Source organism: Chelonoidis abingdonii, chromosome 15, assembly GCF_003597395.2.
Source record: "Chelonoidis abingdonii isolate Lonesome George chromosome 15, CheloAbing_2.0, whole genome shotgun sequence".
Classification (NCBI taxonomy): domain Eukaryota; kingdom Metazoa; phylum Chordata; order Testudines; family Testudinidae; genus Chelonoidis; species Chelonoidis abingdonii.
This window is the reverse complement of record NC_133783.1, coordinates 54,350,901-54,366,740: the sequence shown is the minus strand read 5'-3', so window position 1 is coordinate 54,366,740 and position 15,840 is coordinate 54,350,901. Positions and strand designations below refer to the sequence as shown.

The window sequence follows — 15,840 nt, the reverse complement described above, 5'->3', positions numbered from 1 at the left end:
CTCTGTTCTTATTGCCTACAGTTTGCCTCATTCTAAGCTCCACCCAAGTTTTTCTTATTGTTACTTAAGGGCAATGCAGAGCCAAGCCACTCCTGGATACAGGCCGATACAGAGTGGATGTGGAGCTAGGGTTCTGCCTGCCCTGCCTTGAACTGGAAGAAGTCCCCCTAGCATGCTCAAAGTGAAAGTTTCAGGATCTCATCTTAGTTTAATAAATATTGAAATACTTATTTGGCAGGGAATCTGACATTTTCCCTGACCCACCTTTTTTCCAAAAGGAAGATCTGGGCTCGCGGGGTTACATTGCTAAACTACCACTCCAGTCACAGGCACCAACTTTCCTTGGCACTGGTGGGTGCTTGTGTCGACCTCGGCCCCACCCCAATTCCGCCCCCTCCCTACGCGTATTGGACTCCTCCCCAAATCTCAGCCCTGCCTCTTCCCCAAATGCTCCGCATTCCTCCTCCTCCTCCCCTGTCCCTCCTAGCACTTGCCATGTGAAACAGCTGTTTTGCAGTGCAAGCGCTGCGGGGGGAGGGAGGAGAAGCAGGATGCAGCGGTGCGCTCAGGGGAGGAGGCACAGTGGAGGCGGAGGTGAGCTGGGGGGCGGGGCAGGTCAGCGAGCTGCAATTTTTCCCAGTGGGTGATCCAGCCTCTGAGCACCCACGGAGTGGACACCTATGACTCCAATTATATATATTAGATAAGGAAGGGCACTGAGACTCAAACAACTGCTCCCTTCTGTCAATTAGTACTCTGCCTTTTTAGTATTTTGCAAATAAGGATATTAAACTGCTTTACAAACCCTGTGTTGCCATGTAGTATCATCCCCTTTTACAGATAGCGATGGGAACAGAGGTACAGAGGAGATCAACTCATTGACAGTCATGCAGAATCTATTATGGATTTAGGAATAAAGTCAAGATTTGTTAAGAGGAATTTGATATTATAAACTTGAGGGGCCTCAACTCATTTTGCATTAGACACGCTTAGATTACACATTCCTTATGGCAGCAGAAGTGATCTTTCTAGCTACAGGACATTTTAAAAATTTGGGTAAAACTAATATTGGTTGTTTTTTTTGTTTTTTGTTTTTAATTGTGAATGAGAAGATATTTTTAAGTCTTGTCTTGTTTCCTTTAGGTGTAAAACCTGTTAACAAGAAATGGGTCCCAGAAGCCACAGCAAGATTTCGGATGTGCACTGCAGGAATTAAACTTCAAGCCAGAGTAGTTTCTGTCAACAAAAGTGGTGCTGGAATAGAGCTCATTGATAATTCCACAGGTTGTCCAAGAATAATCAGTGAAATTTTAATTAGTGAAAAATTGGCTTTAAAGGAAGGTCTGCCAAATAAAGATGGGCTACCAAATACGTCTGCTGAGAAAATAGAGCCTCAAGGTGACCAAAGCAGTCTTGTTAATTTCTTTTTGAATTGGAATGATAAGAAAATTGGGTATCCCTCAACCTGACTATCCTTTTGACCATGTCTTAAATGTATCAGTTTTAAATACATCATGAAGTTTGTGACTGGGTGCAGGTTGTGCTGCAGGTGGCATGATAGGTAAATATGCAAGTCACTAGGGTTGTATGTTAAACAACTATTACTTAAATATACTGTAACAAATTATAGCAAACTTGAAGTATGACTAAAGCATCTATTGCATAGTGGGTTGTGGATCTTATGTTCAGCAATATTAAAATTAACTAGCATTGATTGGTTGTAAGAAAATTAGATATTTTCTGAGGAACAGAATATCCAGTGTATTAGTGTCAGTGTTCAGTTTTCATTTCACTGCAATCACACTAAAATGACTGGAACATGTTGATAGACTGGAGATGTTACTTAAGTTAATAGACGTGCAACTGTGATGAACTTGTATATATGTGTAGAAGTGCTTTGCTCTGTGCTTTACTAGTTTGTGTTACTTTAGAAACCTCTTCTGAGCAGTGGCAGACAATAGAATTGCCTGTCAATGAAACTGTATCGGTCCGTGTAATGGAAGTGATAAGTCCAGACTTGTTTTATGCTCTACCAAGTGAAACCAGAGGTAAGAAATGAAGAAAATCTCTTGGTTTATCTAGTTGGTAGCAATATATTTGGAAGATGGATTCAAGATGTTTAACATTATAATAATCGAGAGCAGGGGTGGCTCTATGTATTTTGCCGCCCCAAGCACGGCAGACAAGCGGCTTTCGGTGGCATGCCTGCAGGAGGTCCACTGGTCCCGCGCCTTCAGTGCACCCGCCACCAAATTGCTGCCGAAGCCATGGGACTGAAGGCAGCCTGACTGCTACACTCACAGCGACCAGCAGTCCACCCCAGGCACGCTCTTGCTGTGCTGGTGCCTGGAGCCACCCCTGATTGAGAGACTACCAAAATACATCTCAGACAGCTTTGTGGTAACTTTGGTAAAATCAGGCCTAATAATAAGCTTTCCTATGGTATGTATATTTATCATGCTTGAAATATCATGAAGTACTAACAGATTCTGTTCACTTATTTTTAGTAGATCAAGAGAAGTTGTGTAGGTTGATGACTGAACTGGTAGAATATTGCAACACTCAAAACAATCACTCCTTCAGACCAAAAGTCGGTGAAGCCTGTTGTGCCAAGTTTGCAGGTGAGAGAGAATTCTTGCTAATTTTTAAAAAAAGAGAAGTGATCTGAATTTCTGAATTGCAAAACTTGGGCATGTTATAAAGGATAGATGGCAAAGTCCAAACCTTTAAGAAAAGAGATTGGTAAAATCCTTTCTTCTTCGAGTGATTGCTCATATCCATTCCAGTAGGTGTACGCGCCGCGCGTGCACGTTCGTTGGAAGACTTTTACCCTAGCAATTCCAGTGGGCCGGCAGGTCGCCCCCTAGAGTGGCGCCGCCATAGCGGGTAATATGTACCCCTGCCGGCCTGCCCGCTCCTCAGTTCCTTCTTACCACCGTGTCGGTCGTTGGAACTGTGGAGCGCGGCATAGCTGTCCTCCACGTCCCTAGCTTCTCTTCGTTCATTGTTCTAGTTCTAGTTCTAGTTTTAATTATAGTTCACTTAGTTTAGTATAGTTGTCGTGTATAGTTCTAGTGTATATAGTTAGCGGGGTTGGGGCGCTAGCCCTCTCCCACGCCCGCGCGGGCTCATGCCTGGTTCACCGGGGTTCAACCGTGCTCGGCTGTAAGAAGCCGATGCCCACCAGCGATCCCCACGACGCCTGCTTGAAGTGCTGGGGAATCGCATATCTCCGAGAAGTGCGCGTTTGCAAGACCTTCAGACCGAGGACCAAGAAGGAGCGAGACCAGTGTCTCAAGACGCTCCTGATGGAAGCGGCACTTAATCTTCGTCCTTGGCACCGGCACCGGACCACTCCGGCGCCGCGAAGACGCCATGGCGCCGACCTCTGGCACCGGTTCAGGGAAGAGACTGTCTACCTCCTCTACCCAGCTAAGCTGCCTCGAAAAGAGCACCCGCACCGACGCCGGACGGGTTGGCTGTGCCAGGGACTTCGTCGACTCCGGGCCCGGCAGGTCCGTCGAGTCCGATCCCTCTCAGCTCCCACCAAGATCTGGGTTGAGCTGATGGCCCGTCCACGCCCGAGACCTTCTCTCGGCCAGGACCTCATCACTCTAACGGAGCCTGTGCTGCCCCAACCTCCGCACCGCCGGTGCGGGTTCTGCAGTCTAAGGGCAAGCCCACGCTGATGCGAGCACTGTCCCCGGACTCTCCGGCTCGGCACCGGTCACGATCTCGCCCGATCTCGATCCCGAGGGAGGTCTCGCTCGCGACGCCGCTCGCAGTCCGCACCACTCTGCACGACGGTACGGTCGTACTCGCGCCGCAGATCATCCTCGCGCCGGTCTCGATACTCCGCACCGTTCTGGCTCCACCCACCGTTTACCGCACTGGGACTCGAGGAGTCGTTCCCGACTTCATCGGCGATCCAGATCCGGTCGACCTCCCGGCACTGCGCTGGTGGCAGGTCCCGTCTCGATCGCGGCACCGATCCCGGCACCGAGAGGTCTTCGCGCCTGGAGTGCGGGACCCGTACACTCCCGTTCGGCTCCCCGTGGCCCTCTCGCCAGGGGTCAGTCTCTTCGCGGGCGGGCAGTGTGTACTTAGACGCTGAAAGACTCGCTACCCTCTTCTCCGAGACTCAGCAGAGCATGGTCCTCAGCAGTGGGGCTTCTGGACCCCTGGGCGTATCACCAAGCCCAGGGCCCCCAGCAAATTCCTCCGCAGTCGTCGGTCTCTGAGCACAGGGCTCCGGAGGCTACTTCTTCACGCCCTCCTCCTCCCCTACGGAAGAGCAGTCGTCTCATCCTCCAGATCCTGAGCACCCGCAGAGTCAGACGCGGTGCTCCAGTCTGAGCCGCCACCAGACCCGCTCCCGCCAGGTCTCTCCTCGTCATCCTCCCAGATGAAGCGTGGCAGGGACGACATCCACCAGTCCCCCCCCACTGACCTCAGGGCGCACCAGGACCTCCTCAGGCGCGTGGCGCAAAATATGAACATCCAGGCTGAGGAGGTCTCCGAGATCGAGGACCCGGTCTGAGCATCCTCTCGGCGGATGCGCCCACTGTGTCACCCTGCCCTTCATAAGGACCATCCAAGCCAATGCCCACCACATCTGCAGTCACGGCTTCCATTCCCCCCGCTGCTCAGGGTGTCGAGCGTAAATACATGGCCCTTCGAAGGGCTATGAGTACTTATATGTCCACTCGCCCCGTGTTCCCTCGTCATTCAATCGTGAATGAGAGGGAGCGCCACGGGCAAAAGCTCCGGCCCCCAAGTCTAAGGAGGCGAGGCTTATGGACCTGCTTGGCCGCAAGGTCTATTCCGCAGCGCCTGCAGCTGCGGTCTCAAACCAGCAAGCTCTGCTCAGTCGCTACTGGGTGACGGCTGATAAATTTAAGGAGCTGCTCCCGCAGGACGCTCGTCAGGAGTTCGCCGCTCTCCTTGACGAGGGGAAAAGGTCGCGTGCACTTCCCTACAGGCTGCTTTGGATGCTGCAGACTCGGCCACCAAGACTCTGGCCTCCGGCGTCACTATGCGCCGCATTTCGTGGCTTCAGGTCTCTGGCCTTCCTCCGGAACTCCAATATACCATCCAGGATCTTCCGTTTGAGGGCCAGGGCCTGTTTTCGGACAAGACTGACCTCGGCTGCAAAACCTCAAAGACAGTAGGTCATTATGCGCGCCCTGGGGATGCATACGCGGTCACCCAGCGTAGACCATTCAGGCCTCAACAGCAACACAGGCCTTACCCCAGCCCAGCAAAGCAAGACTTTGCCAGGCGCGAAACAGGAATGGCAGGCGCAGACAGTCGGGTAAACCAGGGGGCCAAACGCCAAGGTCCTCCAAGCCTTCCTCGGCCGAAGCCCTCGTTTTGAAGGTGTACCCGAGGCACTGTACCATCCCTCCCCCCGATCCATCTCCTCCTTCTCCAACCGTCTTTCATTCTTCCTCCCGGCATGGTACCAGCTTACTTCAGACCGCTGGGTCCTCCGTGCGTTGCGGCTTGGATACCGCCTACAGTTTGCTTCGTACCGCCTCCACCCCCCTTCCTCGTCCCTCTTCAGGGACCCCTCTCACGAGCAGATCCTCCTCCAGGAGGTATGAACGCTCCTCGACAAAGGGGCCATAGAGGAGGTTCCAGAGAACGAGAAGGGCAGGGGTTTTACTCCCATTACTTTCTGATCCCCAAGCCAAGGGAGTCTCAGACCCATCCTCGACCTACGAGAGCTCAACAAATACCTGGTCAAGTTGAAGTTCGTATGGTGTCCTTGGGACCATTATTCCATCCCTGGATCCCGGAGATGGTACGCCGCCCTCGACATGCAGGACGCTATTTCCATATAGCCATCTTCCCGCCCCATCGGAGGTTCCTTCGCTTCGTTGTCGGCGCCGGCATTATCAATTCATGGTCCTCCCGTTCGGCCTCTCGACGGCCCCACGAGTGTTTACCAAATGCATGGCCGTAGTCGTCGCCTTCCTTCGTCGCAGTCGTGTGCATGTGTTCCCCTACCTCGACGAACTGGCTTATCCGGGGACCCTCAGAGGAGCGAGTCCTCGCGCACGTCCGCATGGTCAGCCGCTTTTTCACGAGCTAGGCCTAATGCTCAACGCCGAGAAGTCACTCTAACCCTACTCAGAGGATAGAGTTTATCGGAGCCATTCTATACTCCACCATGGCCCAGGGCCGTTCTTCCCTTGTCGCGGTTCCAGGCTTTGACAGCCATCATCACAGGCTGCAGGCAGCACCTCTAACCTCCATACGTACTTGCCTGACACTCTTGGGCCACATGGCGGCCTGCACATTCGTCACGGCGCATGCTCGGCTCCGCCTATGGCCCTCTAGTCCTGGCTCATCCCTCAGTTCGTCCAGCCAGGCGCCCGTTAGAACAGTATCACAATTCCTCAGGATGTCCTCCACTCCTCCAATGGTGCTGGATCGGTCCGTGTGTGCAGGGCTTCCGTTCCATCCGCCCCAGCCTCGCTGTCCCTGACAACGGACGCCTCGGACTTGGGATGGGGAGCTCACCTAGGTGCCCTGCGGACCAGGCCGCTGGTCTCCTCCCGAACTCGCCCTACATATCAACGTGCGAGAATTGAGGGCGGTCCGCCTGGCTTGTCAGGCGTTCCGTCAGCAGATCCAAGGTCGCTGTGTTTCGGTTTTTCACTGACAACACAACGACGTATACTATGTAAACAAGCAGGGCGGTATGAGTCTCCTCTTCTTTGTCAGGAGACCATGACGTTGTGGACTTTTGCATTGCCCACTCTGTTCACCTAGTTGCTTCCTTTCTCCCGGGGTTCAGAATACGCTGGTGGATCGGCTCAGCCGGTCCTTTTGCTCCCACGAGTGGTCCCCTCGCCGGACATCGCCCTGGCGCTCTTCCCAGAGGTGGGGGCATCCCATTGGACCTTCTTCACATCCTGCAGGAACAGAAAGTGCCCGATGTTCTGTTCTTTCCAAGGTCGCGAACCGGGCTCGGTTGCAGACGCTTTCTGTTTCCTGGGCGACGCACCTCTTCTATGCGTTCCCTCCGTTTCCGTTGATTCACAAGATCCTCTGAAGGTGCGCAGGGACAGGGCCCGCTTGATTCTGATCGCTCCGGCGTGGCCCAGCAGCATGGTTCTCTCTCCTGCTGGCCTGTCAGTAGTCGACCTGTTCCCCTGCCTCTTCACCTGGACCTGATCACGCAGACCACGGCCGGCTTCGTCACCCGGACCTTCCGTCTCTGCACCTCTCAGCCTGGCTCCTGCGTGGCTGACTAGGTCCGAATTGCACTGCTCTTCACTAGTGAGGCAGGTGCTTCTGGAAGTAGGAAACCGTCTACGAGGACGACGTACTCAGCCAAATGGAAACGCTTTATGTGCTGGTGCGTGGAGAGGCGCTTCCACCCCACCGATGTTTCCATCCAATCGTCCTCGATTACCTTTGGTCACTCAAGCAGTAAGGCCTGGCGGTGTCTCTCTCCGGGTTCACTTGCGCTATCTCCACCTTCCACCCGGGAGCCATGGCCGCTCTGTTTCTCACACACCCGTGGTGGCTAGATTCCTTAAAGGTCTGGAGCGTCTCTATCCCCAGGTCCGCCGCCCAGCCCCTCTTGGGATCTGAACCTGGTGTTGCCCGTCTTATGTCCCCCCGTTTGAACCGCTGGCTACGTGTTCCCTCCTCTACTTGTCCTGGAAGACGGCATTCCTGGTGCCATCACTTCTGCTAGGGTGTGTCAGAGCTATGCGCCCTCGTGGTAGAGCCCCCGTATATGGTGTTCCATCGCGACAAAAGTACAACTAAGGCCGCACCCCGCCTTTCTCCCAAAGTTGTCTCGGCCTTTCATGTCAACCAGTACATATTCCTACGCGTATTTCTTCCGAAACCTCATTCGTCTCGCCGGAGCAGCAGTTGCACTCCTTAGACATGCGTAGGGCGCTCACCTTATATATAGAACGGACCAAGCCGTTCCACAAATCCCCCAGCTTTTGTCGCCATAGCTGACGGGTTAAGGGTTGCCTGTCTCCTCACAGAGGATCTCCTCATGGGTGACATCCTGCATACGGGCCTGTTACGACCTGCTGTCTCCCCGTCGGGCAATGTGACGCGCACTCTACTAGGGCCCAGGCATCATCGACGGCATTCTTGCGCGAGTACCCGTCCAGAAATCTGCAGGCAGCGACCTGGTCTCCATGCCCACCTTCGCTTCCCATTATGCCCTGGTCCAACAGTCCAGGGATAATGCAGCCTTCGGCTCTGCGTGTTACACGCTGCGACCTCTCACTCCGACCCACCGCTTTAGGTAAGGCTTGGGAATCACTACTGGAATGGATATGAGCAATCACTTGAAGAAGAAAACATGTTACTCACCTTTGTAACTGTTGTTCTTCGAGATGTGTTGCTCATATCCATTCCACACCCACCCTCCTTCCCACTGTCAGAGTAGCCGGCAAGAAGAACTGAGGAGCGGGCGGGCCAGCAGGTATATATTACCCGCTATATGGCGGCGCCACTCTAGGGTGACCTGCCGGCCGCTGGAGTTGCTAGGGTAAAAGTCTACGACGAACGTGCACGCGCGGCGCGTACACCTACTGGAATGGATATGAAGCAACACATCTCGAAGAAACAACAGTTACAAAGGTGAGTAACCGTGTTTTATATGCTGCAAAACATTGACATATTTCATTTTGTATATGCTTCTGTTAGTACAAACAATATGTGACAGTCTAGGCTAGAAAAGTAAGGGATGCCTCATGCGTCTGAAAATCCATGAGTTTTAGGAGGATCATAAGCCGCTTCCCAAATCTGGACCTTAGCATCCAAAAATCTGGTGCCTAGCATGAACCCCTCTAACTCAATACCAGCTTAGATCTGATCTCGCTGCCACCATCCAAAGTTTCTCCAGGGTTTTGGACCCTCTGGTACTCCCCAAAACCTTCCTTGGAGGGATCCCAAGGCTCAGAAACCCTGTGCCTGACACCAAAGGGAATAACCCACTTCTCCTTCCGTCTCTCTCACGCCAGACTTTCACTTCTGGGCTAACCTGCGAGTTTTGATGCATACTTTTTACCTCACAAATACGCAAGAAGCATGGCCCCTCTATTGCCCAAAAGAGACAAATCCCCAAATTAACAAGAAACAGAAAAAAGCTTGTCCATCTCTCTACCCCCATAGTTCTTCCAGCCCTGGACACCTAGGAGAGTTAAACACAGAGCGTAGTGTTTCCCCTCCCCCTGTCTTTCTTTCTCACTCACAGCCAGAGAAAACTCAAACAGTGTTTAGAAAAGTAAAGCGTTTTATATATAAAAGAAAGACAAACAAGGACATAAACATATTCTGTGTTAACAAGATGACCAAGTAAAGGGCTATTGTTATAAGAAAAATATGGAACTAAACACTCTTGAGTCTAAAAAGGTAATCCACTTGAAACATTTCCAGCAGTTACACACATGTAAATAACACCCAAAACACATATTAAAGCTATCTTGTTTTCTCTACCCTGTACTTTACAGTTGAAAACAGAAGATAGAAGAAGAAAGAAGCTTCTCATTAGCTTAGAGACAACACAAGACTCAGAGTCCCAAAATTCCGCTCCTTGACTTTGAAACATCCGTTTCCTTGGTCCTCTGGTCAGGTGTTTGGTTCCCTTTGTTAACCCTTTACAGCTAAAAGAAACATTAACCTGTAGCTATCTATTTATGACAGGAGGGGCAATATAATGATCTAAACTGGAATTCAATGAGGCTACTTGAGTGAACGCCCCTATTCCTAAGCAGTTTTATATGTTATCCAAAATGAATTTTTTCAGGCGCATCCCAGAGAGGAGGCTTGACTGAGTCATTTATTTCAGTATTGTTTCAGAGAAGAGTTCTGCCAAAGAAATCCATAAACATCACTTCCTGTAGCACTTGAATTTTCCTTGGAGGTCTCCTGTCCAAGTACTGACCAGGCCTGCACCTGCTTATGTGATTGGACATTGGTGTCAAGATCACAGTCCAAAGTGGTATAGCTGCAAGCAACAGAACATTCCTGTAAAGTGAATCACAAGGGTGTCAGATGTGTCAATGGTTCCAGGAGAGATGAACAGAAATAATACAAAACACAGTGTTAAATATAGGCACTGAAGTCAAGTACTAGATGAAAAGATGGCTAACAGAGTTGAAGTTCTGAGTTACTTTGCTATTTGAATGAGTTGGGGGGTTAAAAGAGATGTTGAGGAATTGGTGTCCCTTAAAAGTAAATAGAAGCTAGCAATTGTGGTAGGTCAAAGGATTAGATAATTAAAAAAAAAAATACATCCAGAAAACACAACTAATGTTACAGCAGAAATGTTATAGTTAAGACTGAGACAGCAGTTAATAAAATTTAATTGCTGCTTTAAGTGGTGCAGTTGATGCTTCATTAAATTGTGTGAAGATCTCTTTCCCCTCCTTTTGTGCTGGGATTTAAAAGAACTCTCCTTGTCAAGGCCATGTCATGGGTAGTTAGATTTTAGTAGTTGCAGCCAGAGTCCGCAGTCAAGCAACAGCAGTTAGGAGTCCGCTGAATCAGGATACCAGGAGATCAGAAGACAAACAAGAAATTGGAACCAGAGTTAAGCCCAGATCAGGGTACCAGGAGGCCAGAGCCAGGAAACAAACTGGAGGTCCAGAACCACAAGTCAGATGCCAGGATTCAAGCCGGGTAAGGATACCAGGAAATCAAGAAGCATAAGGTGCACAGTCCAGAGCAGGGTGGAGCTTGTTATGGATACTTTTCTGTGCTTGCTGCTGGCTTAAGTAGGGCCAATGGGCCAGTCAGCTGCCCAGGGCCTTGACCAATTGGACCTTGGGACAGAACCTTGTCTTGGAGCTGGGTTTCATGAGTCCTAGATAAGCCATTGTGAGTGGGCTGTCATGTACAGCAGTAGTCTCCAAAGTGGGGTGCACAAGAGGATCCTTGGGGGTCCGCGGCCGTAGGATCGTTTTTTATTTTTTTCGTCAGACGGGAGTCCAAGTGGCGCTTTGTTTGTTCCTATCGGTCGGAATGGTGCAGTGCTTCAAAAATTTTTACGCATGAATAGGGGTGCACAATAAAATATTTGAGACCACTGATGTAATGGTAGGAGTATGGTGCTCCCTTGGCAGCCTGTGGATGGGTTTGAGACACGATGGGTCATGAAGCAACCGCTTCCCCCTAGCGGCCACTCTGGGCAACATGGGTCTAAGTTTCTCACGATGACTCTAATCGGAAGGCCTGAACGCAGGTGTACGAGCATGACATGTTATTCAGCTGGCTTCCAAGCGTGTTCCTCTAGACTGTAACCTTCCTAGTCAGTGAGTATATAGCCATTTGCCCAGCTTAATTAAAGTTGAAGGACTTATGTGTAACCTAATTCTGTCCTAAGCTACACGGCATTGAGCTGCAACAGACGACAGACAGGCAGGCAGTGGGGGAGAGAATGCTCTCCACTGGCCCCACATGGACGCGCCAACGGCCAGGGAGAGTGCATGAAGCCCGGCCCCCAGGCGTGCTGGATGGGGGTCTGGAACCCAAACCTCTCATCCCTGGACCACCCAGAGCCCGCATCCAATATTCCCACTCTTTGAAGCGCAGTGTCTTAATTGGCCACGAGCTTGTCCAAAGATCTCATAAGTTTCATTGGCAAGGATAGAGCCTCCCAGTAAGACTAGAGGGGTCGCAGTAAATTGGCTTGGCTCCACGGCTCGGAGAGGATACCCCAGTCGCTGTGTTTAATAGATGTGTCAACTTGCTTACGAACAAAACTTGCCATCATGTCTGCGAGGGCTATACAGAGCATGGTGAAGGCAAGCTTTAGCTGCTACAAAGCACGCTGGTCCTCAAGTTACATGTGAACGGAGCATTTTCAGAGGTAGGCGTGGTGTTTGTTTGATTTTGTTTAATCAAAATATACTTCTGTTAAAAGTTGTGCCAACTTAAAAATATCTTCGATCATGGCCTGTGCGAGCTGTCCTAGTTGCTAGGCAGACAGAACCTTTCGTGTGGATTGAGCATAGACCACTCTGTTGCTAGATCTTGCAGGCAATTGTATGGAGTCAAGTATGTTGTCCCATTGGTCATCTGAGAAGCCTCAACTATATTGATCTAGTATAGCCATTTGTGGAACTGTTCAATAGGTCTCAAGCATAGTTTAATGAAGTGCGGAATGTTACTCGGATTAGTCAGTCCAATGGCACTAATAAATATCAAAGCTGCCTTCAAACCGCTATTTCAGTCTTCCATTCATCCCCTCTGGATGTGGACAAGTGTAACTCTGGAGATCCAATTTGTGAATGTGTGCGTGGCCCCATGCCTTCCAACAATCAGAGGATAAAGTCGATGTTGGAACAGTTCATATTATCTGATTTAGGGTTGGTAAGTCGACACAAGAAGCAGGGGTTGGCAGCCCTTGCCTTTTATGGAAGGGCTTGGCATGCTGGTAACGCTCCGAACAGCAAGTGGACCCCAGGCCAGGTTATCTTGGAGATATGCTCCAGCTAGCCAGTTCAGGGCTCGGGACTTGGCGTTACTGCCCAAATGGAATTTGCACCGGCTGGAGTTCTGTGGGGCAATTGTAGTCTAGTTCCCCCAGTAGGTGTTTCAGTGCACGGTGACTTACATGACTTTGACCCTCTAAGGGTCTGGGGCAGTCTTCCTGGCTCTGGCTGTGTTGTCAGCAGAATTATGAAGGAAAGTGACCACCTGTTCCAACCAGTGAATGAAATGATAATGTAGGTTTTTTTTGTTTTTTTTTTGTTTTTTCCTCAGTCATCCAGGAGATATTTTGCCAAGAGCAGGGAAAATGCAGGGAATTGACAACACTAAATGGAATTTATTGCTTAGTCGTCGCATGACATAGGGGGATAGTCCCCCACAACTGGACCTGAACGACAGCAGGTTCTGTCAAGTGTGTCAATTCAAGTCAGGTAAAGCCTGTGTAGCAGGGGAAGCTGAAGGGCCTGAGCTGTAACTGCATCCGTTTAAATATAGGTCTGCTGATCCTGAAGATTCCCCCAACACATCCTCCTCACTCAGGGGGTCTGGATGCGCAGCGGGATAGCACCTGAAAGGGAAAAGCCTATAGAGGGGGCTGAGAGTGTTTTTTAGTGAGGACTAGGATACGGGTCTGTTTCCCCCCCGCCCCCCCGAATACTTGGGCTGGCTTGTTTTCCCAACATCCTCGGCTCTTTTACTTGGCAGGCCAAGATGGCAGGCAGATTCAGACTCGTTTGTCTTGTCATTGCTTCTCAAGTGCCTTTGGAAATGGTGCACTGTCTCTGCTCATTCCACCGGTACTTGCTGTGAGGCAGCGGAAAGTCGCTATGTAGGACGTCCTCTGTGCCTTGACCCTGCATGAGTCTCCCTGGCCACGAACTTGATGTGTGTCACCAAGATTGGCTGACTAATCGACTGGAGAAAGGCACCCAGTTAGACAGCACAAGGGCATGGCCTTCAGTGCCAAGGGTGTGGAAGGGGGATTAAACTAAAATCTCCGGCAGCAGCGGAGTTACCAAGCATATCAGAGTCATAAGCTCCATTCGGCAAGCGTCGGTACACCTGGTCGTGTGTGGTCACTCGTTGGGTTCAACTTCCTGCAGCGGGATCAGTCATAGGGTTAGTGTGGTCAAAAAGTAGTACCAAGCCAGAGTTCAACAGTCATGGACAGAGTGACTAGGGTAGGAACAGGAGAGCAGAAGCAATAGACAAACGGATATAGAAACCCGGAACACAAGTTAAGGGAACCAGACGGCAGCCTGGGGTAGGATGCCAGAAATCAAGGCAGAGGCAGGTAGAACAAAGACACAGTCAGAGCAGAGAGTTGGAGCAGCTCTTTCCTGCTGCTGCTTAAGTAGAGCCAGTGTTGCCAGTCACTACTCTGGGTCAGAGTAGGAGCCTCATCCTGAGCGTGGCTTATGGTCCAGTGCAAGCATGCTGTAACACATAATTGAGTATGTTCCCCATGGGTCCTGTGAAACTGCGTTCAAGACCCATGGGTTATGACACTCCATTTCTTGTACCAGATTTTCCTAGTATCACTGAGCTGTGCAGCCAAGGAGCTAGAACAGGAGCTAGTAGTCAGTATATGTTTGCATGGCCTTACCTGGGTGACCTTGATCTTTTGAGATTTGCAAGACATAAGGTGAAGAGGAACATTCAGACTCCCTACTTCAGGGTGACTGGGCTAGCAAACTCAAATCTCAGATGGAACGATTTAGAGGAAACTCAGTGTTTCTCTCATATCCCATGCCCTCATCAGGACTTCTGTAGAGTTTCCTGTCAAGGCATACGATCCAATTTTGAACACCAACTGTATTTCGTAACTAGAAAAGTTGAGGTTTTGGAGGGTTTGAAACATCTGTAATGTAGCTTAGTTCTTTTCTGATGTTGATTTTCTTTTTTAAAAAAAATGAGTACACCTCTACCCCTTTATAACGCCACCTGATGTAACACGGTAAAACAGCGCTCCTGGGGTGGGGTGGGGGCAGTCTGCGCGCTCTGGCGGATCAAATCAAGTTCAATATAATGCGGTTTCACCTATAACGCAGTAAGATTTTTTTGGCTCTTGAGGACAGCATTATATCGAGGTAGAGGTGTACTTCTAAATGGTAGTGTTTCGTTTGTTTTTACAGTATCTATGTATTCTGAATAATCTCCTTTAAATTCTGGTAAACTATATAGATTAGATGGATTATTATGTAACTCTGGATCCTAGTCTGAAAGTAAACCACTTCAAATGTTTTGTTTCAATTTTTTTTTTTTCAGGTGATGGTCATTGGTACAGAGCTATCGTTCTGGGAGTTTCTCAGTCAGAGGTGAAGGTAGCGTATGCAGACTATGGAGGCACCGAAACTCTACCATTCTCTAGAGTGCTGCCGATCACTGCACGTTACTTGAAGCTCCCTTTTCAGATAATTAAGTGTTCGCTTGCAGGTAGAAACACAACCAAACACTATGTTGGCTACTTAGCAGAGAGACTATTTGGTCGTAATTTTTTAGGTTGTTACCATTAACCCCTCTGTTATATTGTCCATCTAGATGAGGACTCAACAAAACAGTACACAGATTAGTCTTTGTGGGTTTGAAAATAGACTTTACAATACTAACTTGAAAATTTTTGGAATTCGTTTAGGTACTGCAGGAAAAAAAGCTATAGATGACTGGGAAACTGGGTTGCTCCTAATTTAATGATAAAGCTTTTTTTTAAAAGTTTTTGTAACATTTTCTAGGTTTTAGTGGCATTACATAATCTTAAGATTTAAATGATGGTGTAGAGGATGTAGCTTAACTATTTACAATCTAAACTAGAACTCAGTTGTGTCTCATTTTATTTTTTCCAGGAATCATGGAATGGTCTCCATTAGTAATAGATTTGCTAAAAACATTAATATTGAATAAGTGTATCATGATCACAGTGAAAGGGATCAATGAGAATATTCACGCAGTATCTGTGGAGAAATGTTTTCAAAACAGTAGTCTAAGTATAGTCGACAAATTTGTAATGGAAGGTTTAGCCAAATATAGCAACGCTGGAAATCAAAGTATGCTACACCAAGGTAACTGTTCTATGCTACACCTAAAATATTCTGATTCTTAAATTTATTCTAGTGCTCAAAAATGAGTTGTGTGCATTCATAACTAATGTCCTTTGTACTTCTAAAATCTCATTGTATTCAGCCAATTACTGAGGCAATAATAATGTTTTACTGATCAGTTTCCTGTTCATTGTTTTTCTTATAGCCCATGTAAAGGAGGCTAGTTGCTGTTGCACAGAATTAAAAAAGCAAGTAAGTAATATTCAGCCTAAACTTATGTTTTTCTTTTCCAAATACTGATTTATTTTTTTTTAAACTAGCA

General features: G+C 49.0%; 1 protein-coding gene across 3 annotated transcripts in view; it reads left to right on the top strand.

Annotated features, from left to right (window-relative positions):
- The window catches only part of TDRD1 (tudor domain containing 1), a 63,608-nt gene that overhangs the window by 39,603 nt on the left and 8,165 nt on the right, over nt 1-15,840 (top strand). For all 3 annotated transcript variants that reach the window (XM_075072551.1, XM_075072550.1, XM_075072549.1), the window contains 6 exons: nt 1,144-1,398; nt 1,932-2,048; nt 2,508-2,621; nt 14,749-14,916; nt 15,324-15,539; nt 15,724-15,770. In XM_075072551.1, coding sequence (XP_074928652.1) covers nt 1,144-1,398; nt 1,932-2,048; nt 2,508-2,621; nt 14,749-14,916; nt 15,324-15,539; nt 15,724-15,770 — 917 coding nt within the window. The remainder of the gene's footprint in view (nt 1-1,143; nt 1,399-1,931; nt 2,049-2,507; nt 2,622-14,748; nt 14,917-15,323; nt 15,540-15,723; nt 15,771-15,840) is intronic.